This window comes from Melospiza georgiana, chromosome Z (assembly GCF_028018845.1).
Source record: "Melospiza georgiana isolate bMelGeo1 chromosome Z, bMelGeo1.pri, whole genome shotgun sequence".
Classification (NCBI taxonomy): domain Eukaryota; kingdom Metazoa; phylum Chordata; class Aves; order Passeriformes; family Passerellidae; genus Melospiza; species Melospiza georgiana.
Window position 1 is genome coordinate 80,756,111 of NC_080465.1, and position 26,806 is coordinate 80,782,916.

At 44.8% G+C, this 26,806-nt stretch overlaps 2 protein-coding genes across 9 annotated transcripts in view; one reads left to right on the forward strand and one right to left on the reverse strand.

Moving 5' to 3' along the window:
- Positions 1-10,901, forward strand: part of KATNAL2 (katanin catalytic subunit A1 like 2) — a 29,398-nt gene extending 18,497 nt beyond the window's left edge. For 2 of the 5 annotated variants that reach the window (XM_058043376.1, XM_058043377.1), the window contains exons 12-16: positions 898-989; positions 2,540-2,650; positions 8,353-8,515; positions 10,199-10,301; positions 10,634-10,901. In XM_058043376.1, coding sequence (XP_057899359.1) covers positions 898-989; positions 2,540-2,650; positions 8,353-8,515; positions 10,199-10,301; positions 10,634-10,773 — 609 coding nt within the window. In that variant the 3' untranslated portion in view covers positions 10,774-10,901. Of the gene's footprint in view, positions 1-897; positions 990-2,539; positions 2,651-8,352; positions 8,608-10,198; positions 10,302-10,633 lie in introns of all 5 variants that reach the window. The other 3 variants (XR_009115889.1, XM_058043378.1, XM_058043379.1) reach the window with 3 other exon arrangements.
- A 1,988-nt stretch (positions 10,902-12,889) lies between these two features.
- HDHD2 (haloacid dehalogenase like hydrolase domain containing 2) lies at positions 12,890-26,354 on the reverse strand. Of its 4 annotated transcripts, none has more exons than XM_058043894.1 (8): positions 26,336-26,354; positions 25,798-25,866; positions 23,965-24,099; positions 21,066-21,274; positions 18,776-18,860; positions 15,434-15,650; positions 14,680-14,743; positions 12,890-13,967 (listed from the first exon to the last, which is right to left on the reverse strand). In XM_058043894.1, the coding sequence occupies exons 3-8, from the start codon at positions 24,063-24,065 to the stop codon at positions 13,864-13,866; spliced, it is 780 nt and encodes a 259-aa protein (XP_057899877.1). In that variant the 5' UTR covers positions 24,066-24,099; positions 25,798-25,866; positions 26,336-26,354; the 3' UTR covers positions 12,890-13,863. The 4 variants fall into 4 exon arrangements, with proteins under 4 accessions (XP_057899877.1, XP_057899875.1, XP_057899879.1 ...); XM_058043892.1 differs by lacking the exon at positions 26,336-26,354 and adding an exon at positions 26,175-26,193; XM_058043896.1 differs by lacking the exon at positions 26,336-26,354 and adding an exon at positions 25,406-25,424 and having other exon boundaries at positions 25,798-25,868.
- Positions 26,355-26,806: the final 452 nt, after the last annotated feature.

The following is a 26,806-nucleotide window of genomic DNA, read 5'->3' on the forward strand; positions in this document are numbered from 1 at the left end:
GTTTTGCTTAGTTCTACATGGTAGTTCTGTATTTTATATATTATTTATTTTATGTATTTTATACATTATATTTCTAGTAAAATTGTATACTGGTCATGGTCTACTTCTTACTCTGGGCAAGTGGCTTAAACCCTGTGTTTCATGCTCAAAGTGATGAAAAATAAAAGTATCTTTTAAAATTTGATTTTTTCAAGTGTTCAGATTTAAAAGTGCCAGACTAATATACTGTTACTGATACTTATCTAAAAACTCAAAAACCACTTTACTCAAGAAGAACTGACAGTGTTTTCTTACTCCTAACACAGGCCTCTCCATGTTTACGGAAAATTAGATGAAGCTTCATTCTCCAAAGAGCACATCCACATTTTTTGTTTCAGCTTTCAGTCCATTTTTTAAATTGTGATTGTTCAAGGAATTTATGTTTGTTTTGATCATGAAAAAAAATGAGTGCTTGATTTTTATCAAAAGAATCAGTGCATTTTCTTTCATTATGCTTCAGCTGACCTGCATTTTTTTTCCTCAAATCCTTATTTAAAAAAAAAAAAGTACAAATGGAGCAACAACAAAAGGCACATGTTTAATCTCAGTAACAATTTAGGAGTTCCCAGAATCCTCTGATGGATCATTTTCTTCTATCCCATTATTCTCAGGGTACTCTGATAGGATTTAGATAGAAAGATTTACACATAAAGACAGGATTACAAGGCTGTGTTCTTTATATCTCCTTTACAAACCTCTCAGATTTTGAGAGGATTCAGGGACCCTCAGCCTGGCCAGAGCTTTTTTCCAGCAGATATCCCCTGGGATGTGGGTGCTGTTAATTTGTCTTCCATGCCAGTTCACTTTAGTGCCTTCTTGTGTCAATTTCTCTTTCACATTTACTGTTCTCTCTGGCAGGTGTTGTTTGAGCTCGCCCGGTACCACGCTCCTTCCACAATTTTCCTGGATGAGCTGGAGTCAGTTATGAGTCAGAGAGGCACTGTTCCTGGGTAACTGGTGGGACCACTTTGGGATTAAAGGGAGAGGTGCAGTGCTTGTGTCAGTCACGGCAGAGAAGCAAGAGAGCTTCTGTGAGAATTAGCAAGGGGCTACAGGGACAGCAAGAAGGAGAGAGGCGCAGGGCTTTATAACCAGGTGTGCTGTACTTTAAAGGGATTTGAAATGGAAATAAAGGGCAGTTGTGAGGGAAACAACAGGTGAATTGTTAGAGGTAAGTAAGAAGCAGCTTATTTTGTGGCACTTAGAACATAGGCAGAGCAGAGTAATAGGGAGTGTACACAGTGGAGTGGCATTTCCATTAGTGACAGATTTTGGTGGCATTGTCAGGACTCCCCATTGCAGGACTGGGAGTATGTTGTTACTTGAATCCAAGGTTCAAGACAATTTTTAGTTAAAAACACATTAAAAAAAGGTTAGGGATGGGAAAGAAGCCAGAGAAATATAAAAATATTGTTACAACCATTAGGAACCTGTTACAGGGGATTTTATTATCATTTATGTGCAGTGAATTACATGATCACTTTATATGTATTATATTGTATGTCTATATTGTATGCTTACTGTTTGTAAATAGAGTATGTCCTATTGTGATGGGACAAAGATGCTACTTCTTGTCATTCTCACTTAGATGCAAATGTTTAGCCAAATTTGTCCTTCATATGTACATTTAAAAGCTCTCATTAACATCACTGGGTTATATATTCTAATAAGGACTTTTATCCTCGATGCTGTACTTATTTTTACATGTACTTATTAAATACTGACTTGGCATTGATGTTTGAATGCCTTTGCAGAAATAAGTCATTAAACCTGAACTGCAGCCCTTACCATCTAAGGTCCTGATGTTTTCCCTGGGCTTGATCCAGGAGTTTCCAAGAGCTTCACATCTGGAACCGAGAGTTCCAGCTGGTTTTCTGCAAAACAGATTACCTGTATTGGGGCCAGAGTTCTTAGCACTTTGCTTAAGTTCTCCTTTTTGGAAGAAGGATCCTTTCTGTGTGGTCTATGCCACTTTCTAAATTCATATCGGTATGGTGTATTTTTCTGTTTTCTTTTGATAGAACATTTTGCAAAATGTTGAATTCAGTAGTAGTTTTATTTTCTTGTGGCCACTTCAGATTCAGTCACAGCAAAATGCTACCCTGAAGAGATAGGTGTACCAGTTATTTAATGGCAACTATCACATTGTAAGAATTCCCTGCTGTAGATCAATCAATAAGTCAGTCACTCAATTGGAGCCCTAGCTATTTTGCAGTAAATATTGGTCTTGCATGGAGATTAACATGAAGAAAAAAAAACAAATAAATATTTTCTTTGGATTCAGTAATAGTGAATTCTCCTCGCTTTAATGCACTGAAAAGAGTCCATTTAAGTAATCATTAGAAAGCTTGATTTTAATGCTTAGATGTTAGCTAATGGAGCTTAATCATGCTTTGAACTGGGGCAAAACTGTGACAAGGGCTCAGTTGCTGTGAATGACACTGTATAAATAAAGATGATTAATGCACTGAGCAAATACCATTTCTCTGAATCTTGGTAGTGGTGAGCACGAAGGAAGTCGGCGGATGAAAACAGAATTACTGGTGCAGATGGATGGCTTGGCCCGATCTGATGATCTTGTATTTGTTTTAGCAGCTTCCAATCTGCCATGGTAAGAGATCCAGAGAGTACATTTTGAATACATTTTCATGAGCTTCTAAGCACAGATAAAGATTTTATTTAGAATTCTGCAGAAAAAGCCTTGATATTTGGTTAAAGCATTTAAAGATTAATTTTGAGCTTTTACTTTTAAACTCTTCAATTCTTGCTATTTGTGTCACATGAGAATAATCCGTAATAAAGTCAACATATGCTGGTTGTACCAGCGGCTAATATTTAAAATGGAGTATTTGACTTTATAGGCAAGTTATTTACTATGTTTAAGCTAAGAAGGGTTTTCAGCCTGGAACTGTAAGGTGCTTAAAACATCTGGTGTTTAGAAGGATACTCCATAAATAGGAATGTTGGATTTTATTAGTATCAAATGTGACTTTGAAAAGTTGAGGGACAAAATTCTTCAGTTTTTTCAACAGAATTTAGTATAGAAGAAAAAACAGTTTAAGATTGGAACTGTGGAATTTCATTGAGCTGGGCAGGATGTGTATTGGGAACAAGACAAGTTGGAGAGGATAAGGAAGGGAGGTAACATTTGTAGTGTAACGACTGTGGATGCTCAGGAGAGGAGCTGCTGATCCTCACAGCACTGAGGTCTTTGTGGATACCCTTGTCCCTAAGGGCACATGGAGCTAAGTGAGTCTGTTCCTCTCTCACATGGAGAGCAGTGGGTCTGTTCCTCTCTCACATGGAGAGCAGTGGGTCTGTTCCCCTCTCACATGGAGAGCAGTGGGTCTGTTCCCCTGTCACATGGAGAGCAGTGGGTCTGTTTCCTTCTCACATGGAGAGCAGTGAGTCTGTTCCTCTCTCACATGGAGAGCAGTGAGTCTGTTCCTCTCTCACATGGAGAGCAGTGGGTCTGTTTCCCTCTCACGTGGAGAGCAGTGGGTCTGTTCCCCTCTCACATGGAGAGCAGTGGGTCTGTTTCCTTCTCGCCTGGGTCAGAACAGGAGAAGACAGCAGTCCTGTTTCCAAAGAACTTCAAGCCATGGTGTGGGAGTCGTTTGTTGGACCCCAGTGGGGGGTGTTCATGGAATGACCTCATGTGAGCAGCAGTTCAGCAGCATTTCAAGTGGCAAAACTAGAAATTTGGCTTAGAGGTGCTTGGTTTCGTGATATGACACCTGCCCAGCTCTGCAGTGTGACAGACACAGAGCAGGGCACCTAAAACCAGCTGGGAGCCAGAGAGGGCTCTGTACCCACAAAGACACAGGCTTCATGGATTGTTTTTCAACATCAGTGAATTCTGGCTGAATCTTACAAAGTTGCCATGGGGACAAATGTTGGAAAAGCCTCTCTTTGTGTCTGGAGAGCTCAGGGTTGTGATCAGCAGACTGTTGGGAGTGTCTTGAATGTCACTGGGTGTGTAACCACAGCTGCTTCATTTTAAGTACTTAAAAAAAGTCTAAAGTCCTAGATCATGTATTATTTGAACATACAAATGCACATTTTGGTTGTGCATATCACCAAATGTTCTCTCACAAAGTCTGTGGTAATATTTTATTCCTCTTGTCAGCTGATCCCCTTTTTGTCAGGCCTGGCTGAAAAGGTCCAGGGAACAGGCAGGTAGAATTAAACAACAGAAGTGGAGCTTTTGCCTGAGAATTGAGGCTCAAAGGTAATATTTTCAATCAGTCCCGTGTGGCAGGTAAGCCTAGCTTGTCTTGTCCAGGGTTTTCAGGCTCTTTAAATAAAAGAATGGCTGTGTGAGCACCTAAAATTTGCATAGAAGTTAGCTGTACTAAGTTAGGCTGGTCCCTACTCTGGCCCAGAAGTGTGAGTACAGAGCCACAATGGGCTTTTTTTTTATAGCCATAATAGCAAAGTCTGTATGTTGGTTTCAGGGATTTATGTCTTGGACAAACTCATGAATTTAAATCAGTGCAAAATCCTCCCCATTTTGTTACAATATCTGTAGAAAAGGAACCGAGCTGAATGAGATTTAATTGTGTTCCACTTGTATAAGAAAATGCTGAAAAAAATAACTGCTCTCTGTGTGGACAGTTAAGTTTGAAAGAGAATTAATACATTTATCTCTCTGTCAGTAATACATATAAATGTTTACATTATTGCAGAATGGTTGCCCTTTCAGAAGAAGCTCTGAGCAGTGCATTGCACCTGTGGTCTCTTAAATTATCCTGTGAGATAATTATACATGCAGAGTGATTTTTGCATGTGCTTTTTTACCCTATATCTGCCTTATACAATCAATAAGCTTTCTGGGAAGTTGTGTAAAATACAGAGAATTCAGTTTTAAGTATTTTATGTATTTGATTTTTGATTATTTTTAAATACTCAAGTTCTAATTTCTGCAAAATTGCTTCCTCGAAACATCCACAATGACAGCCTTTTTTAAAGGTTGAGAAAAAACAAAAAGGTTTCTGTTTTGAGGGACCTGCCCTGAAAGAAAGCAGTCAAGTCCGTGTCGGAACAAGAGTGGCAGCTGGGGTTTCACTTTTGAAAGTTTTATACCTGAGACTTTAGAACTTCCTTTTGGACTTTCTCTCTTGTCTGGTGGAAATGTTCCTACCACAGAGAAGATGCTTAAAGAAGGGGCTGGGTGAATGCTTAGAAAGGGTTTGAGGAGGATGGAAAGCCTGGTGAAAGCCTGAGCTGTCACATCACTGGGGTTCTCCAGCCTTGAGGAATTTGGGATTATCTGCCTCCAGAGAGGTCAGCAGGTTTTAAACCTCTTTTAGGATCCCAACTATATATTTACAGATTATTTTTATGAGCATTAGGACATTTAGCTCCTACTGTCAGACCTAGACTTCATCTCCACAGGAATATTTCACAACAAAATTTCAAAAGGCCTACTGCAACCTAAGCTGTGGCTTCACAGCACTGCCCTGTGCTCTTGCAAACATTTGTTGTTAAGCTGGATTTCAAGAGATTTGTTTAACATAGATATTTATTGATCAGGGAAAAAAAAATGGTACCAAGCTGCTTTTAGAAGAATGAAAAGAAGCCTAAACAAAGCTCTTTACACTGTCCTAAGCTGCACTGCAGCTATTGATCTTCCTCTTCAGCCTGTGCTTGCTGCCCAGCCCTGCTTTCTGCTGCTCATCTGCAAGGTGTTTCTATTAACAAATTACTTGTTGAAATGGTTGAATGTCATTAAATAAAATATAGGCCTTGTTTGTGAAGGAATAAAGAGATCCTTAATCATGGAGTGAATGTTTCCTAGTGTATCAGCACATTTAATTCAGTTTTCATTGCAGTGCTGTTTTCTTCTCACCCTTACCCTCAGGATGGGTGAAGTTGGGCTGCACACAGATAGATTCTTACCTTCCAACCCAAACCATTTTGTGAATCTGTGATGCCTCCTAATGTTAATTGCAAAAAGTCATCCATCTTATGGATTTGTTGAGCTTTGTTTATCTTTTCATGAGCATCTCTCAGTACTCCCATTGGCTGTTGTTTCAGAGAATATTTAGGTTGGCTCAGTGCTTTGTGTTCTGCTCTGGTTAATGTCACTTAACCTTGCATCTGATCACTGACAAAAAATTCAGCAACAACCTAAACACTCAAGATAACAAAAACATTGTTTCTTTATTTCCCTCTTCAGCCAACAGGTCAGCGTAACCTTCTGGATAAACAGAATCACAGAATCACAGAATCACAGAATGAGTGGTTTGGGTTGGCAGACACTTTAGAGCACATCTAGTTCTGCTCTCCTGCCACTTGCATCTTGCACTGACGAGGTTGTTCAAGCACCCTGGTTTTGAACACTCTGGGGATGGCACAGCCACGGAGCAGCTGTGGCACAGCTCCTCTGGGCAGAGCATAGACTTCTGTTGGAGACTTACTTACAGAGCATGGCTAAGGGTGCTCATGAGTCTGTGTTCTTGGGGGCCTGAAGCAGAAGGAGTGATGGAAAATGTCATTTGGGGGATGTGCAGACTATTTGCAGAGGCTGGCTGTGGTTGTCCTTCACCTGCAAAGGCTTTTTAGAGTACCTGTGTGGGCACCTCTAAAACCCTGAGAACTTCTGCCCTCTTTACACAGATGATGTTAATGTGAGTATTAATATGGCTAAGTAACAGCAAAGGGTTTTCAGCCAGAGTAATTATTTCCAGCCAAGCAAGGCAATTTTAAGAAGCTGAGCTGAAAAATACAGTTGGAAGATGAAAGGAGACTAACATGGTTCTTTGTCTGTGCTGGGTGGGACCCTCTGCGAGAGACATTGCACTGAACATTGGACAGCACCTGAAGCAGCATAAAAAAATAATAATATCAATATAGCAATAATAATATTGTCAATATAGCAACAGCTGTTGATTAACAAATTCTGGTATTTACTTCTGAGGCCTTGATTACAAGCATAAGGGTGGATCTGAGTGAATTCCTGTTATCCTCTGGGCTCCTGGTTTTCTGATTTTTGTGTTCATTGTTTGGATCAGTGTACAAGGAACAAGGTCTCCCACACCATGACACTGTGGGGAGAGGGACACTTCTGTTCCTGCAGAGCTGACAGCCAAGCATGCTAAGATTGGGCAGCCACCTGTGTGGGGATTTGGGAGCCCATTTTTGGTTGGTGGTTTTTTGTTGTTGTTGTTTTTTGGTTTTTTTTGTTTTGTTTTGTTTTGTTTTTATCATGTGTCGTGCCATAGAAACACTTGGTATTAAAAAAATAAGGACAAGTCACCAAAGGTGACAGAAATCAGCTCTGGTGTAGGGCTACAAATCCATGTTGAGCTGGCTTTGAACTCCCTGTGAACTAAAAGGGAGTTTCCTTTTAGAAGGAAAGAAGAAACTCCGTTTGTTGCTTTAAAATTGACCTTGCTGGGAAAAATATTTCACCCAGGGAATTGGAGATGGGGCAGATTTAAGTGTATCTGCAGTCCCAGGTTGCAGGTAGAATCCTCCAGCAGCTGGTTCTTTGTGCCAGCACGGGTGGAAATGATGCTTAGAGCTTCTGTTCTTCTGTCTGTACAAGAAACTTTGAAGTGGGTTTCCCCTGGACAAGATTTTCTTGCCAGGTATGAGGACTAAATAATATTTTAAACTGGAATAATGAGTCTGTGACTGAATGGGGCCAGTAAAGAAAGATTGGTACAGGACGTTTTTCTTATCTCTTTTTTAGACAAAATATCATAACCAGTCTTGACGTTGACAGAATCAGAGTTTTTGGCTCACTGACACATTTATCCAGTGTGTTCATCCTGCACATATTTTTCATAAGGATAATGTCCTTTGTGGCTCTTTATTTATAATTATGAAAATATAAATAAAAACAAAACAAAACTTAAACAAAATATAAATAATATAAACAATTATTTATAATTTGTATTGCAGGAGGAGTCTCAGTTTGGTGTCCTGTTCTGCCATGATACACGGCCTGGCATCCAAGACCTTCAGTCTGGATTTTATACCTACTGAACATCCCTTACTAAGTAGCAATTAATTAGTCCTGAGAGTGCCCCAGACAGACAATTTGTAGCGACTCCTTAATAGCAGAGGGGGAAAGGGAGATGATGTTGCTGATGAGACATGCTGCAGATGAGTACCAGGGCAAAGGATGGAAACTGCAACTTCTGATTGTTATTGTTAGCATCGCTATCGCAAGTAGCATATCACTGAACAGGAATACTCTGGATAATTAACCCTATTTTTCTCTTTTGGCACAGCTAGGGGAGGGTGTTGCTGTCAAAGCCACGTCTCCCCGCTGAGACGCTGCCTGTTGTCCTGTGCTTGCAGGGAGCTGGACTCTGCCATGCTGCGGCGGCTGGAGAAGAGGATCCTGGTGGACCTGCCGAGCGAGGAGGCGCGGCGGGTGATGATCCAGCACTGGCTGCCCCCTCTGAGCAACAGCGGCGGCGTCAAGCTCCGGGCGGAGCTGGACTACAGCCTGCTGAGCCGGGTGGGCAGGGACAGCATCTCGGCGTGCAGGCACTGCCACACAGGAGCTGGGCACCTCCTCAGCTCACCTGGGAACCAGCGAGAGCGGCACTGGTGGGACCTGGCGCTGGGCACGGCACACACACACACGGAGACACACAGAGACACACACAGAGACACACACACACAGACACAGAGACACACAGACACAGACACAGACAGACAGAGACACACTGACACAGACACACACAGACACAGACACACAGACACAGACACACTGACACAGACACACACAGACACAGACACACAGACACAGACACACTGACACAGACACACACAGACACAGAGACACACACACAGACACAGACACACACACAGACACACACACAACAGACACACAGACACAGACAGAGACACACACACACAGACACAGACACACACCGAGACACACAGACACACACAGAGACACAGACACATAGACATAGACACACACACACACGGAGACACACGGAGACACAGACAGAGACACACACACACTGACACAGACACACACAGACACACACAGACACAGACACAGACACACATGGACACAGACACACACATAGACACACACAGACACAGACACACACACACAGACACACACGGACACAGACATAGACACACACACAGACAGAGACACACAGACATAGACACACACACACACACACAGAGACATAGACACACACACAGACACACAGAGAAACAGACACGCACAGAGACACACACACACACAGACACACACAGACACACACAGAGACACACACAGACACACAGAGACACACAGACACAGAGAAACAGACACACAGACATAGACACACACACAGAGACACACACACAACTGGAAATCGCCATCATTGCGCAGCTCTGCGTGCAGCACGGTGTGTGCTGGCCCTCTCTGCTGGCCCAGCTTTTCAGCCTTAAATACAGGGAGACATCCAGCAACAGCAGATTTTATCACTGCTCCCACCAAGCTGGGAGCATTTCCAATTCATCAGGGTAATGAACAGTTAATTGTGAAGGGAGGGTTTGTCACAGCTCCACTGCTGTGGCAGAAAAGAGCATTTGGCAGTGAAGAGATTCACTAGGTACCCCAGCTTCCTTCGTGTAGCCCTTTGTCACATCCTGGATTCTTCGGAAACAGAATCCTAGAATGGTTTGGGCTGTAAGGGACTTCAGAGATAATCTTGTTCCAACTTCCAGCAGTAAGCAGGAGCACCTTCAATTAGCTCAGGTTGCTCAAGGTCCCAGCCCTTAAATATTTTACTTTACCCAGCTGAGATTCTTACATCTGTTTACAGAGACAATACTGCTCAGTTCTGGGCTCATAAGAGAATACATTTATTTTATTAACTGCAAAGCTGAGGATGGACTCAGAAAGGTGGGTTTTATTTCCCTTACAGAAAGCTGTCATTTAGTAAGAAAATACCCAGTATTTTTCTTGGTCCTATGAGATGTTGCAGGCATGCAAAGGATAACAAGCTACTGAATTTGAGGGGACAGTACAAAAAAAAAATTTGTGTGTGTTTCTGTGTGTATACAGATGTGTATTTCAGACAGCAAGAGACTTCACAAATATTTATATAAATACATACACAATATATATGCCTGCAAATTCCATTTATGTCTGATTCATGAACTGTAATGTATCATTCTCATCCCCTCACAGGAAACAAATGGATACTCTGGCTCAGACATAAAACTCGTGTGCAAGGAGGCAGCCATGAGACCAGTGAGAAAAATTTTCGATGCTCTGGAAAATCATCAGCCAGGTACCTCAGCTCTGAGCAGAGAATCTGGCCTGGGAAATGCTGATATCCTGCTGTAACTCTTGGAATGAACATTCTAACTCCAGCAGGTGGAGCTCTGATATCTGCCTGGGAAAGTGTTAAAATCTACTGTTCCAAACCCTGTTAAATTTCTAAAAATCAGGGCTTCTTTTAAAGCTGTCACTATCTGTGCTCTCAGCATAAATGCAATTTGTTTATTTATCTCACTACATTTAGTCTGTTGTTTTCCTACACTAAGTGTTGGACTAGGCATGGATATTAACAAGTGTCTTTTGATAATAGTAACAGGATTTATTCAATTTTCTTGTCTTCAGGTAACAGTAACTTGCCCACGATCCAGCTGGACACAATCACAACCGCAGATTTCCTGGATGTGATCACCCACACCAAGCCATCAGCAAAGAATCTGAGCCAGAAGTACACAGACTGGCAGAGGGAATTTGAGTCTGTCTGACAGGAGAAATCAAAAACCTCCAAGCCATTTGCCATCCAAACTGGCCTCCAAAGGGTCAAATGTTGATGGGGAAGGAAGTGCTCTTGTTTCAAGGAACAAAATGCAGTGACAAGTGTCAGAGGGAAATCTTTACTTTCAAAATGCAGGGGTGGGTGAAGGGGTGGTGGTTAGTCTTTATTCAAAAAAGTTCTTGGAGTTAGTGTGATGACACAATCCTATGCAACAAAGCCTGCAGCCTTAATTTTATGTATAAAGACTTAAAAGATTGATTGATTGATTGATTGATTCTCAGTCTTTATTCATGACAGATTTTGGTAGAACTGGAGCAAAGTTTAAAAGCAGATAGACAATTAGTGTAATTCTCCATTTCGGACACTCTGTAGAACATCACAGTCAGTGTAGCTTTCCCAGCAGAGACCTGCACCCTTCTTAATGAAACACAAAATAGGAGTTTTCAGTGAAATTAGCAGGGCATGTAAATTTGGCTAGTTTGTCACTATTTTCAGCTGAGTTCAAAGCCTTGAAGCATGTTATTGTACCATTGGTTTGGGGTATTGCCAAAGTAAAAAAGGCAAGGAATTAGAGAAAAACTGGAGAAAATCAGCAAATTTAGGATAATTAACTAAATTGGTGGCTACCCAATGCTGGTTTGCAGCCAGCCATAAAGCAGAATCGCAGAACCCCAGCATGGGTCAGGCTGGAAGGGACCAGAGGGGATCACGGCTGGTGCCACATCCCTGCTCCAGCAGGGCCATCCCAGAGCACAGGGCACAGCATTGTGTCCAGAGGGCTCTGGAATATCCCTGGTGAGGGAGACTCCAGCCCTGTCTGGTCCCTGTTTTTGTGCCTCCTGTGCAGGGGAATTGCTGGGCTCAGTCCCTGCCCGTGGCTCTGGAGCCATTGCTGGGCCTGGAGCGGCGCCTGGGCCCTGCTCTGGCCCTCCCTGCACACGGGGACAGACACAGGGACAGCCAGGGACAGCCAGGGCTGCGGGCCCTCTCACAGCCCTGCACAGCCCCAGCTCCCGCAGCCTGTCCTGGCACAGAGATGCTCCAGGCCCTTCCCAGGCATGCCAGCCTGCCCTGCCCGTGGGTGCTGCAGGCAGCTGTGCAGGCTGTGCCAAATGTTCCCCTGCTCACACACACGGCCAGGTGCAGCTAGCACTGCCACGTGTCCTGCACTCTTCCCATCAGAAATTCCAACATTTTTTCATTTTTTGTCATTTTTTCAGGGTCCAAGTCCCATCACTGCCCTCTCTCACCCTCCTCCTTGCTCAATACACTTCCCCTCCATGCAGTTCTCAGTTTTCCTTGGGCTGTGTGTGTCTGCATTCCAAGCACCAGGGTTGTGCAAACTTTCCAGCACATTCCAGGACCTCTGAGGCACTGACAGTCCCTTTTATTCCTGCATCAGTCACACATTATTGGAAGTCTCCAAGGGAAAAATCTTCACAGGATTTTGCTGGTACATCTCCCACCTCCTGCACCTAACTGTGACCCCAGGCCACAGACCTCCCTCACATCCATCCTTCCAAGCAGAAACCAACAGGTTCAGAATGGCTGGCACAAAACCCAGACGTGTGAATTTATGCAAAACTGAAGCTGGCAGTACGAGGGCCCACAGACACTATCTAAAGATGGCTTCTGTTCCTCAGAGGTCTCTTGTCCCAGGCAGAAAGTGTCACGATGAGAGGAAACAACCTCAAGTTGCACCAGGGGAGGTTCAGGTTGGATATTTGGAATTATTTTTTCCTGGGAAAGATTGTCCAGGCCTGGGACAGCTGCCCAGGGCAGTGGTGCAGTCCCCATCCCTGGAGGGATTTAAAAGCCATATGGATGTGGCACCTGAGGATGTGGGTCACTGCTGGCCTTGGCTGTGCTGGGGAATGGCTGGACTCAATGATCTTAGATAACTTTTCCAGCCTAAATGATTCTGAGATTCTGTGATTTATTCTTGAGTTTCTACTGCAAAATCTCCTCCATCCACCCATTCTGTTCCTGGCATAGTCTAAATCTGAACGTAGTAACCACCCACCAAGGGAGGCTGCAGAGAGACACTGTCACATGTGAGGAATTCATTCATCACCATGGTTTTGTTTAACAAGAACGAGCATGGCTCATTAACACAAAACTGTATTTTCAATAAGGTTAATACTCCAGTAATGCATAATTACAATCTAATAATTTAACACACAGGAGCACTGTAAAACAACTGTAAAGGACTTTGATTATTACAGTTTGCAAATGGACCAGAAAAGCCATTTACCATCATTACAAAGTTGGTTCATATTGGGGGATGTAGTACATAGGAAAAGCATTGCACGCTACAGAATTAAATTTCATTTTACAGCTCTGCTAACCAACTGTAGAAAGTGGAATCTGTCCCCATGGCTTGTGAAGGATTTTTTCCATAACATTAAAAAGAAACAAAAAAAATCCCCAACAAAAGTGAAATTTTGCAACTGTAGCATTAATAGGACCCTGCTGATGACTAATTTTAAAAAGTCACAGTCTCTAAGGCATTTAATACCAGAGTTTTGTTTCTGTATCATTCTTTTTAATAACAGGATCTAATTAAAACATCTGTAAAATGCTGACAGTTTTTAATTTTATGTAAAATTTGAAAAGCAAATAACAGGATCTCTAATGAAAGACAGCCACAGTAGTTATTATTAAGCAATGGTGATATTTTCATTTAAGAGTCACTTCTAAATGAGCATAATCTCTACCTTTAAGTCAGAGCAGAGCAGAGCCATCAGTGAAATCACTACAGGCCACTGAGCTCTAAGGCTCTGTCTGAGCTTTATTTACTCGAGTGTTTTCAGTGCATGTTTTCAGTTTAGCTTATTCTGCAGAAGGTGACACTTTCCTGATGGCACTTTTCATCAGGTATTCTTTGAAAAGTGGAAATAAGGAAACACTGCCCTGTGTGTGTGCCTGTGCTGGGCCCACATGGATCCCCTGCCCCTCACAGCCCAGGGTGGTTTCTGGTGGATGCCACGCATGCACTGATCTTGGGACTTAATTTTTGAAGCAAGTATGAAGGAAATTGTGTGAAACAGATGTTTCTTCAAGCTACCTGTTCCCTTTCTCACAACATCTGCTTCAGGATATGTTCCACTGCCTCTGGGAAATTCTCACAGGTCAAGTAGGGAGCCGGGTTAATTTTGTTTTCATCTGCTGGACGGTATTTACCTGTAACAGATTAACACAAAATTAGTTTACCAAACTGCTTTTTTTCCCCCCTTCCTAAAATCTCTAACCTAAATTTCATGTCTTTCATTTTGAACCCAATACTCCCTGTTCTATCACTACAGTTCCTGATGAAGAGCACCTCTCTGAAGACTCTTCTCAAGAAAAGCCGGATAACTTCCCTTCATTTTCAACATGTCACACGGTGTGGCATGAGCAGCTGCCACCTCAAAGAGACTTTTCCCAGTCCATGGGTCCATCAACAACACAAACAATACCTGTCAATCCCTCCAGGTTCCACTTCCATACAAAGCAAAATTACATTTGTAATTGTTAAGGAATGTCACCAGAGCTCCTGCATGATCAGAAGTTACATTGCTGTGACTGATTTTGGCAATCTAAGGTGTGACAGTAACAGCTCCCTCTGTTCTGTGATTACTGCTCTGGATTTTTGAGTCAGAGCAAAAATTCACACCTACAAGAGCAGCAGTCCCATCCATGACTTTGGTCAGCCTGCCATCAGCTGGGGTCTGTGCTGTGCTCTAGCCCTGCTGTCACAATGTTCTGCTTGACAAGTTGCCTCTGCCCCACCCCAGCAGGGATGTGGAAGGTGGGGGCTGGCCCCAGGGCTCAGAGTTCCTTCACTTATGGGCACACAGTGAGACCACTGAAGGCACCACTGTCTCCTGAAATGATCAATCCATTGAGTACTTACCTGTCCTTACCAAAATCCCACGCATGCCTGCCTGCTGGGCACCACCAACATCATCCCTGCAGTCCTGGGACACAGCAGGAGAGCAGGGGTTAGTGGGCACAGACACTTCCATAACCATCTCTGCTTTGCACATCACTTAAAAGCAGGGACACAGAGTCAGATCTTTCAGCTACCCCATCAGTCACACTGTCACAGGAGTGGTTTTGTGTGTGCTCTCTGCCTGATCAAATAGTGACTGAAGTAAGAGAGAAAACCCCATGGATTACACACTAAATCCCGTGAACTTTCAAGGAATTGTTTAAGTTGGAAAGGCCCTCTAAGACCATTGAGGCCAACCCTTCCCCCAGCACTGTGCAGGCCACCAGTGACCCATGTCCCACACATGCACACAGCTTTTAAACCCCTCCAGGGATGGGGACTCCACCAATGCTCTAGGCAGCCTGTGCCAGTGCTCAAAGTCTTATTTCATGAAGAATTTTTCTCTAATATCTCATCTAAACTTCCCCATGCCCGGCCTGAGGCCGTTCCCTCTGCTCCTGTCCCTGTTCCCTGGAGCACAGCCCGACCCCCCCCGGCTGTCCCCTCCTGTCAGGAGCTGTGCAGAGCCACAAGGGCCCCCCTGAGCCTCCTTTGCTCCAGGCTCAGCCCCTTCCCAGCTCCCTCAGCTGCTCCTGGGTCCTTCCCCAGCTCTGTTTTCTCTCTAGAAATGACAGTTCCATGCTCTGGAGCCCCCTCTGAGGTTGTGCCCACGTACGTCTCCAATCATGACGGCCTCCTCGGGGGCACAGCCCGTGCCCCGCAGAGCCTCCAGGAAGAAAGTCTTCTCTGGCTTCCCCACCACGGTGGCTTTGGTGTCTGTTGCATACTCCAGCCCTGTCACAAAAGGTCCAGGTCCCAGACACAGGCCATCCTTCTTCTTGAAATACCTGGCTTTGTGGATCGCTATGAGAGGCGCCCCCTCCAAAATCAACCTAAAGAATGAATGAATGAATGAATGAATGAATGAAGAAGAGAGCACAAAAATTATATTAAAGGAAGTATATTTACAACTGAAGGCCTCAAGAGGCTTTCACACAATCCCAGAATGGTTTGGGTTGGAAGGGACTTTAAAGTTAATCTCATTCCACCCCTGCCATGGGCAGGGACACCTTCCATTGTCCCAGGGTGCTCCAAGCCCTGTCCAAGCCTGGCCTTGGACACTCCCAGGGACCCAGGGACAGCCACAGCTGCTTCCGCACCCTGGGCCAGGGCCTGCCCACCCTCACAGGGAACAATTTCTTACAAGTACAGGATGAATAATTTGACCTTTATATTTTAGCACTGAAGGAATTACAGTAACAAGCTGCATTAAAAAAAGCTCAAAGCCATTTGAGGCATTCATGTCCCTCTGAATTTCCCTGTTTACCCTGGGAGTTGGAGCAGGCTCGATTCCACAGAACCTGCAACTTATTTCTGTTATGTGCTCTGCAGATTTTCATTACAGCAGACACTGCATCCCCCTGTCCTGCAGCAAAGGGAAGCTGTGTAGGTGCTGCACTACAGGAATGCTCCTGGTGCACCAAGCACAGCAATTATTGCAGTCCTCCCCTCCCAAGTTTCAGTGCAACAAGCACTGAACTGCCTTCTGCACTGCCAAACATCTTCCCTTTGATTTTACACTTTCTCCAGGTAATGCAGGTCATTCCAATCTTTATCACACCAGTGTAAAACATCAGCTGTTACTCTCAGGGCAGAAAGGAGGATTCATTTTCCCCTCAACCCCTGATTTATAAAACAAAACAAAACAAAAACAAAAGCCTTTAAGAAAACAAAGTCTTGCTTTGCCCCTGTTGTAGGAGGCTGGCTGAGGTGAGCTGGATTCTCCTTGGAGGATGTCTGCAGAGCAGTCTGGAAGCTCTGAGCAGGGCATAAATGATATTTCATTTCACTTAATTATCGCAAAACACTCCTATTGAATCAATGCATTCCAAAGCAAGCTGAACAAGAAGAGAGCTGGGTTGTGTTTCTGTGAGCAGCCAGACATGGTTCATGATGGGAGGATGCCTTTAGGACACAGAAAAATTTAATTTGACAGCATCACCACAACCACTATGTTCAGCAGTTTGCAGGAGAGATCTCACCTGAGAGAATTCTTTCAAACATGGCATCAAAATCCCACTTATAAAAGAAGAGAAATTTAGTCTCAGCCATTTCAAGTGGTGCCTGGAGAACGGCCAGACTCTGCATATCTCGTTTTGGGACTCGTGTTGGGTTAGATTTACCTAAGTTAATGTTGGGTGTCAATGGAATAGTTGCCTGCCACATAACTAGTCAGCCTGGACTCCTCACAGTTGGTGCAGAGGAAAAAAGCACTCCTAGGGCACACTTCAACTGCCCTATTTTAAGCACTATTAGGTACAAAAATGCCCTGAAGTGCCTCTCTTATCCCTCCAGAGCCCAGATCACCAGCACAGACGCAGGAACCTGCGCTTAGATATCTGCATTTAATCAGATTCACCTCAGAGTTCTGCAATCCCAATGCAATTCCATTTTCAATGCAAATCCCAAGTGACTTAATTATTGAGCAGTAAAGGGGAAGGAATAGGGCAAGGCTCGACAAGAAGAGAATGTGCCTGTGCCCAGTGTTTCCATCAGGCCTAACAGAACTGACACCAGCAAAAGTTTATCCCCCATAGAGAATGGGGGGAAACACCCAGAACAAATCAGTGAGGTGTTACAGGCCAGACAGAACCCATCCTGGCTTTTTTAAAGTGTTTTGTTCTTCAGCCCGAAGCAAACGATGGATATTATTCAACAATTAATATATTTAGGACAGAAACACAAATCAATTGATGTAAGCACTGGGATAGTGAACAGGTTAAGCTCATGCAGTTGTGAAATTAAGAGTCCACTAATGACCCAAAGTAAAATTCCAAAATCAATGCCTTTGGCAAGGCTTACTAACCAGGCAGACAGGGTCAGTTTGGGTCAACATCTGTTGATGTAACACAGAACTGGCAGTAGATGAGGACAGCATTGGCCTCTCACTCCAAGAAACCTCCCTAAGACACTGGTGGGCAGTAACTGATACTCCCTCTTCTAATTTTATGGTTTAAAGACAGGTTAAGGTGTTTGGTATGAGGGTTTTCACTGGATTTCAAGGTGCAGAACCATGGTAGCCCCCATCCAGTGAGCAAAGATGGGGAAGGGCTCATTCCACGCATCACCAGGGCTATGCTCACCTACAGGCTCACATCCAGAGTCTGAAAGCTGAACAGGCTTTTCAATTTAAAATATAGTGTGGAGTCAAGCCAGAACCAGTGAGAAGAACACATGGTTCTGCACTCATGGATGGTCACAGATGGAGTGTGGCTCTGACTTACCCCTCAGCCTAGAGGCAAAAAGAGCATTAAAAATAAAACACTCAAGATCAGCTCCACAGCCCACCTGGCCCAACAGGTTGTGCTGGTCACTCCTGAACAGAAGATACTGTTGGATATCCTGCATTAGGCAGGTAAGGAATAATCTGCCCTAAACACCGGATTCCTTCCCTACAGCACACAGGCTCTGAAGGCTGAGCTTTGAACACAGAACCTGCCTCTCCTCTTGGAGAAGAAGAAACAGCCTCAGGCTGTGTCAGCGCAGGTACAGGTTGGACATGAGGAGGAATTTCCCCATGGAAAGGCTGGCCAGGTATTGGAAGGAGATGCCCTGGAAATGTCCAAGGAAGGCCTGGACGTGGCACTCAATGCTCTGGGCTGGTGACACAGTGGGGATTGGTCACAGGTTGGACTCAATGGGATGGGGGTCTTTTCCAACCCAATTAATTCTGAGAATGCTTCCCCACATCCCTAGTTTTGTGTATTTCCCCTTGATGAATTGCTAACTTTTCCCCTCAGTGACAGCTGTGACTGCACTTCTGCATTATTTAGCCTGAAAGCTGTAGAAATGAGGTCTGGACTGCTTCAGGTTCCTGGTGGAGAACCCAAATCCCACAGGGTCAGTGGCTCCCTCACAAGCTGCATAGTGTGTGATATTCCTACCACTCTTCTATTCCCAGAAAGAGAGCCCAGCACAGGACAGCTCCCCCTCCAGCCCCTGCCAGGGGCTGCCTTACCGAAAGGCTTTGTTCATCATCTCGTAGTGGAAGTGCTCAGGAGCCAGTCCCACCACCACAGCATTGGGGTTATCTGTGCCAATCCCTAGGAAAGAAAGGATTTCATTCACACTTAGCAGCCCACAGTCAGCAAAGTGCATTTAATCACTTTAAGGCAAAACCAAGCATTTTCTGACACAGTCAAAGCACAGAGACTGCTTTTACGTCTTTTACAGATGAAGAAAGCATCTGTGGGAAAGGTGCTGGTCTATCCAGACTGTTCCATCCTCTAGGATCTGGACAGTCTTCACAGCAGCTGTGGGATGATTCTGCTACTGCTCCCACTGAAATGCAGCAGGACGCAAAAATCCCTCTCTTAACTGAATGACTGCCTGCCATCTGAGAACTCCTCTCTACATACATTTATGTGCTTTGTAAGACAGTAAAGCAGGAATTCAAGTGAATCCCATCCAGTTTTTCTACTCCCTCTAGCCACAGGAAATTCCACTGGCTGTTGTTCCATGCACCAGCCTGATTCTGACAATTAAGACAGTACTGCAACATGGCCCAAAAGCTGTTACCCTAGATAAATTTGGGCTTTTCTGGAAGGTTTTTTTCAAGGTGGTTTAGTGCCATTGGGAACGGCTCCACTGCAGTCCCACCCCTGGACAGAAGCAGCAGTGGAAGCAGAGTAGCGCCAGCAGGAGGGTTTCACTAGTGGCATGTTATCAGCTGAGGATTTTGTTCCACCTTCAGACACACCCTCTGCACCTTCAGCAGCACCACCAGAGCTCCTGGCTGGCTCAGGCCTCCTGCTGCATGTCCCTCAGGTGGCTCAGCCAGCAGAACACCCACTCAGAGGCGCCACGGTGGGTTTGTGACATCGCCCAGAAGCATCTGATCCCTTAAACCAGGAAAGGATTCCTTCACGTGCCTGTGCCCAACTTTAACAGAGAGATTAGCCAAGAACGGCTCAATAGCAGCCATTAACTGGAATTTAAAGCACTCTCCACTGTACTTACATGTTCCAAAAGCAGCACTGAGGATATGTGAGCCAAAGCCCTTGCAGAAAAAACAAATCAAACAACTCACTCCAGACCCCAGCAATACAGATGATGCACCAATGTGACCCCAAGCTACCTGTGACTGTGCCATCTTTTACAAAATTAGCATCAGCTCCCGAAAAACTGATGGAAAGATCCCAAAACCATGGAGACTGAGCTGATTTAAATGCTGTCAGTGAAAGAGCTGCTGCCTCTGCTGTTTCTCACCCAGGAAAGCCTTCCTGGAGCACAAATATTGCTGAATATTGCTGGGGGCACATTTCTCTGAATATGCTGTTAGGTAGAACAGATTACCAGGTTTCACTGCTCTCACAGAGGTTTTTCTCCTGAACATTGACAGCCCTGAATTTTTTGACCAGACTATGGCGCCAAAATTTAACAGGAAACTCCTAGATCCTGGCAAGATTACAACCTACTTAAATTACACAGCCAAAATATTTCAGTTTGTAAGGCAAGGGCAAGGCAACCCATCCAAACTTCTGCTTGCCTTGACTTTAAATAAGAAATTTTGAGTGTACAGTATACAGTTTTCAACTCTAAGTATGTTAAAAATGTGGGTATCTTTGCTACTCTTGATGTCCAAGTGAGAACACATCATTTTCTGCTCCCTTGATACTGAGGGAGGGAAATGGGAGCATCTGTTAGCAAAGCAGATCTTAACCAAATCCTTAGGGATGACAGTTTGGAGGACTCAGGCTGATGAACCTTCTGTCACCAGTGAAGGTATCCAAGTACATGGGGTGAAACCTAAATGTTAAATATAAGATCAGCAATAATTGTCTGAAGATTTTGCATTTAATAATAATCCATTAACAAAGAAACAGCCTGCTGTGTGTGCCTACACACAGTTTTTTCAGCTCTTTATGAGTAAAACTTCTGCTGGAAGTCAGGCATTGCACAAATTGACACATCTTTGCTACAAAAAAAATCAGCACTGGTAGGTCCAATAAAGCACCAATAAGCTTGTGATAACTATTACTTCATATTTTACACTGGAAATGAATGGAAAACACTGAGTTTTACCTGAATTCCTGACTATCTGAAGGCCTTGGCTGCCATTCCCACTGCTCCTCAAGTAGACACAACTTCAGGCTGTTTGATGTTTGATTTAAAATGAAGAAAGGACCTTTATGACCCTGCAGCATTCCACATTTAGGCTCCACCATGGCTGGTGGTCTGCAGACGATCGAGAGCACAACGTCTCGTTAATTGCCGTTCACTAATTAGCTGCTTCCCGAGCACCTCACCTGTGAAATCAGGCAGGGCCTTGTCATCCACCAGGAGCAGGGGCCGCACCTGCTGCTGCTCCAGGAGGTTCCTGGCTGCTGTCAGGGAGGTGAAGATCTCGTGCTCGGCGATGTCGAAGCCCAGACGCGTCAGCCGCTCCAGCAGGTCCCTCTTGCTCTCCTTGGTGGTGTTGGTCACGAACCGCACGGTCAGCGGGGCACCGCGCAGCCTGGGGGGGACACAGGGGCAAAGTGGACACAGGCTCCTCCTGTTCCCACACCTCTGCTTCTCTCTGGGGCTAAAGACAGCCCCAAGGGCTGCAGATGTACCAGAAACCAGGAAATTCTTCTTCTCGAAGCCCTGCCCAGGGGGATCAGAGACCTTGGCATGGAGCCCAAGACACCTGTGACCTTGATCTTGACCCATGGAAAAAAAAAAAACAACCTTGTATGAGGATTTACAAGCCATGAAAGTTTAGGTAGAATGATAGTGAATTCACCACAGGGTGAAAAATAAGATTTTTGAGATGTTTAGAATGGAGGCTCAGGGTCCCAAGATGCAGAAATTTGGGCGTGCCTTGTCCTCTTTTCCTTCTTCTTCCTAGCCTCCATCTTCTGGGGGGATGTTGGCACTTTTGGATTGGTTTAGAGTAGAAGCTCACTGTCTAACACAGGTGATATTGGGAAGTTATTGTAAATAGTGTACATGCAGTTTTTAGTATAAGAAGATAACACTACCCCAAGGTTGGGCAGTGTGCCACAACCCGACCTGCCAGACAGACCTCAGCAGGTTGGAGAAAGAATTTTATAGATAAGAAACAATAAACAACCTTGAGAACAAGAACTGAAGAGTTATGCCAGGCTGGGAAAAAAGACTTTCTAACGCATCTTGGGGTCACTCTGACCAGCAGAGATTCTGAGACAGATGCAAAGAGCACACGTGACTGGTGCCACACTAAAATTTGTATGATGTGGAACAGACAGCAAGAATTACACCCCCCAGACCAAGGGAAGTCATCCTCCCCTCCTCTCCCTCCCCTACCACAAAGATTCCTTAGGAAAACTGTGATTGCAGCTCCCTCCTCACAGCAGCAGCCAGCACATCCATGATAACTATTCTGGAAAAGCCTTTTTATTCAAACTACACAATAAATAAGACAGTCCTGCTTCTTGATCAAAATAAGCTTGTTTCTGAATTAATATATTGAACTCCACTGCTGGGTGAATTTCCCAGCAGCTGTGGCTCGTTCAGGAGGCTCCAGGAGCCTGTGTTACCTTGGTGGTGGTTTTATGCCAGCTTCTGCAGCCATTTCCCCCTTTCCTGAGGAACACCAGTATCACATAAAACCACATTATTGTCCTGTGCTGACAGTAAATGCTGCCAAACAATCAAATAATTTTAAGTGAGAGTTTCAACAGCATTCCCTTTAATTATTCCCCCACCATCACTTTCTCTGTTGCTATAGGAACAAACACAGGCATCAGGACTGTGTGGAGAACATCAGAATAAAGTTGGAGACTTGCTTTCTCCTGCCACTTCCTTCTATCTCTTGTTTTACACTGACCATTCACATGTATGAGCTGAAGAAAGAGTCCCCTGGTTGATCATAAAATAAAAAATATTATGATTTTTCCCTCTGTACCTCAATAGGCCACTGTGAATGTAGTAACCCTAAAATAGGCACCTCTCCATTTTTTCCCTAAGCAAGCTGCATGCCATTCCTTCCAGCTTCTCTTTGGGAAGGAGAGGGATGTGGACTGGCAGAAAAGAGAGTGGGATAATAATTTTTGCCAAACCTCTGAGCCAAAAGACCTGGCTGTTTTCTCCGCCACCTGCCGTCCATACCTGTGACAGCACACATATATTATTTGGAATTTCAGGAACATTGACTCTCATTTCTCCCTGCAGCAGGAAACAGTGTAGTGAGTGAAAGGGCAATGAGGGAGTACCCAGTGTTTCAGCAGTTTTTACTTCCTTGCAGTTTTACATCTTAAGGACATAATAACTTGCACAGCATTACCTGTGGGAAATGCAGCTTTTTCATCCCTCTGTGAACTTTTCCTCTGAGCTACAGTCCAGCTGTATAAAACCCTTAGCAGCCCATTCAGCTCCAGTAGAGAACTCAGTTCTGCTCCTATATCCTGATTAATCCTTACTGTCCCAGAATCCTAAAGTGTCCCCCTTCATTCACCACAATATCACCTATCACTCTGGGATTTTTCCTCATCCATTGCAAGATGTCTTCTCTTGCAACACCACAAATATTCCTGGGAATGTGTGTCCTATTTCACCACCGACCTGGCTGGAATAAATCACTTTGCTGTGCCTCAGTGTCTTTAGGCACTCTTTAACCAAAAGAGAAGGAGTTAATTTGACTGCCCTGTTTATTAACGTGTTGAAATTCCTACAAAAGTAAAAAGAAATGAGGTTACCTACCTAGCAGAAAGAAACTTTAAAAACAGTAATAACCAAGAAAAGCCTTGTCTGAATGAAATTAAAACGCCGCAGAGGTTGCCTTGCTCCCTAGACCAAGCTTTTCTGTTATCCCACTTTATCTCAGCACAGATCTAAAAGATTGGCAATCAGAGCCCTGAGGAACAGCTCAGCTGAACTGATTTGGGGGTAATTCACCAGAACTCAACTTCAGCTGTGGCTGTCTCACCTGTGAATCAGGGGAGACACCCAGAATATTGGGGGTTTTATGTCTAGAAAAGGCTCAAAAAACACAGGAAGAGCCACTGAGGAAAGCAGCAGGGGCTCAGGTGACACCAGTATCTCTGTCCACCCTTTGCCGAGCTCTCCTGGCACGAACACAGCGCAAAGGATTCGGCCACGTGCTCACCCCACTCACCCACCCCTTTGTGCAAACAGCATTGACACAACCTCCCAGAGCAAACCCAGAAGAGAGGGGAAACTTGCCTTTTGAGGGCCTCCTGGGCGCCGGGCACAGCTGTGTCCTCGATGTGGAGGGTGCCATTGAGATCCACCAGCACGGCCTTCAGCGCGCGCCGCGCCGCCATCGTGCCCGGGGACAGGCCGAGGCACCTGGGACTGCTGGGGAGTTAAAAAACCCACATAACTGAAATGGAGTGAGGTGTTTTTCCTCACAAAGACTCTGTGGAAATCGGGTGCTGTTTGTTCTTTAAATGCATCAAAATAAAATAAAGTTGTCTGAAGGACTCAAGGGTTCTGGGGAGAGAGAGGGCCATTAGGCCTGGGATTGCTGGCGCAAGGCCTCAGCAAGTCCCGCCGACACCAACAGTGAAAATAAAGACACAGTGCTCTAAAGTGCATCTCTAAAGCTGCATTTTGGCTGTAAAGCTCAAAATGCTCAGCCAAAGTGGAAATTGTTGATTTTGTTTTTTGTTAAGAGTGATGCAGCCCACACTGCAGCCACTCTGAGGCAGCTCAGTCAGGATTTTTTCAGATTTTTAGCCAGGAAGCTCTCAGGGCTCAGGCAAATCCAGCACCACAAAGGGTCACTCTGCACTCTTGCAAAAGGGGCGGTTTTTCTGGTTCCACATATTCAGCCCAAAATAAAAGCCAGGATTTGAAGGTTAAAGGCACCAGGTGAACAGAGAGGTGATGTTAGAGTCCCTTGGTTAAAGATCTGTCTCCAGAAACAAACACTTCCCACTCATTTGGGCTGCAAGCGCTGCATTTTACTCTATGAACAAGTCTGAGGAGCTGTTTCTCAGAAAACATCCAAGACAGCAAGATTTTCTCCTCTTCATTACACAAGAACAATCTGAAAAGGCCGAGAGAGTTTGGATTATAGAAGAAAAGCTTTGGGGTGATCTGAATTTGGCTTTTCAGTACCTAAGGGACAATTTCCAAGTGATGGAAGGACAGCACCCAGGCAATGGCTCCCACTGCCAGAGGGCAGGCACAGATTCTGGCACATTGGGAATTAGGAATTGCTGGCTGGGAGGGTGGGCAGGCCCTGGCCCAGGGTGCCCAGAGCAGCTGTAGCTGCCCCTGGATCCCTGGCAGTGTCCCAGGCCAGGCTGGATGGGGCTTGGAGACACCTGGGATAGTGGAAGATGTCCCTGCCATGGCAGGGGGCGGGATGGGATAAGCTTTGAGGTCCCTTTGTACCAAACCACTCTGGGATCTGCCAACCCTATGAGTGACCAGAATTTTGTGCTCAGCTAGTTTGGTTACATACAGCATGTAGCATGTCTGTACTTTTAAAAAAGCACACAAAGTAGTCACCACTATGACTGGAACCTGTCCTAATAGATTTCTCTCAGTTTTATCTTAGCAGACATTTTTATAAATGGTCTTGTGGGCCTGGGGTCGCAGGTACGTGGCGCACATACACACACACACACAACAGGAAACTTTGATGTTCCACTACCGTTATTCCTGCTGGTTCTCTGCAATAAGAAAATAAATAAAAATGCTTCTCTTACTGTTAAAGCCAAAGTTAAATACTAAAGATACACATCTGAAAACAGAACTCCTTAAGAAGCTTCATCAATTTCAATGGAAATTGCTGCTATCATTATTATTATCATCACTATTATTACTACTGTTACTGTTTTTATTTTACTGTTACTATTTTATTTTTACCCTACATTTCCATCGGTTCTGCTGTTCACAGTCCATTTATTTGGGAAATATGGAAGTTATCAGCAGAGCCATTTTCAGCACACCCTGATTTTAAGGAAAAAGCTCATGGACTGCCAAGAAGTCCTAAAAAGCCTCCAGAACCTCAGTTTTCCTAATCACATCCCAAGGAAAACTCACCTTGTCAGGACAAAGGGACACCCCAGCCCCGGTCTCTGGGACAAGGACACGAGGAACACAAGACACAACCTAAGGGAAAGAGTGATATATTCTATAGAGATATATGTGGTTATATATGTCCCTCGGTGGAAGGACGGGGATGGCAGAGGTGTGCCCTCCCGTCCCCTAAATCCCCCATCTCTCGGGGATGGTACCGCCCCTTCCCGCCAGCTCACAACAAAATGGGCTGGCCCATTCCCTACCGGGGGAGTCCCGACCGCGGCGGGCTCCCCTTTCCCTGACGCCGATGGTTCCGCCCGCCCGTTCGCGGCCGAAGGCGGTGGACGCGCCCACGCGAAGGAGAGGGGGGAGCAGCCAGCGCGGCTCCCGGCACTGACCTGTTCCCGCCGCCGCCGCCGCCGCCGCCGCCGCGCTCTGCCCGCCGCCCGCGGGGTCCTGGCGGAGCCGCGCCCGCCCATCCCCGCGCCGGGCCCGCCCGCCGCCAGCGCGGCAAATAATAAACAGAGTGTAACGATTATTGCCATAAATAAATACCGACCTCAGCCCGCAGCGAGCCTGCCGCCAGTCGGCGTCCGGCAGCCGCGACAGGCAGCGCGGGGGGCAGCCCGCAGGGCCCTGAGGGCGCACCGTGACATGGGTATGGTTAAAAATTAAATAAATTACACCCGTTCTATGCATTATATCCCTATTGATATACCTGTTACAGCCTCTTTATCCTATGTATGTAATATGTAATCATACCCTATGTGGCTATGATCATAAATCATGTAAATGATATCCCTTATATCCTATATGGACATGTTTGTATCCATAGCCATGCACTATGGATATCCATAAACTATTTTTTTTAATCTCTATATGTTTTTAATCTCTATATTATGGATATATTGTGCCCGGTATGGATATCATACATAATAATGTATTCATATATCGATATTGTTATATTTATATATACACGTTTATATATATATACACGTTATAAAAATGTTATCATATCCATATATGGATA

Excerpts from the sequence above, each read along its gene's own strand:
- HDHD2 (XM_058043894.1), bottom strand. The coding sequence starts at position 24,065 with ATGGCGGCGCGGCGCGCGCTGAAGGCCGTGCTGGTGGATCTCAATGGC. Across the intron at positions 14,744-15,433 it reads AGGCCGTCATGATTGGAGAC|GACTGCAGGGATGATGTTGG; the intron begins GTACGTGGGCAC and ends GCTGTGTCCCAG. Across the intron at positions 13,968-14,679 it reads TGGGATTTTGGTAAGGACAG|GTAAATACCGTCCAGCAGAT; the intron begins GTAAGTACTCAA and ends AATCTGTTACAG.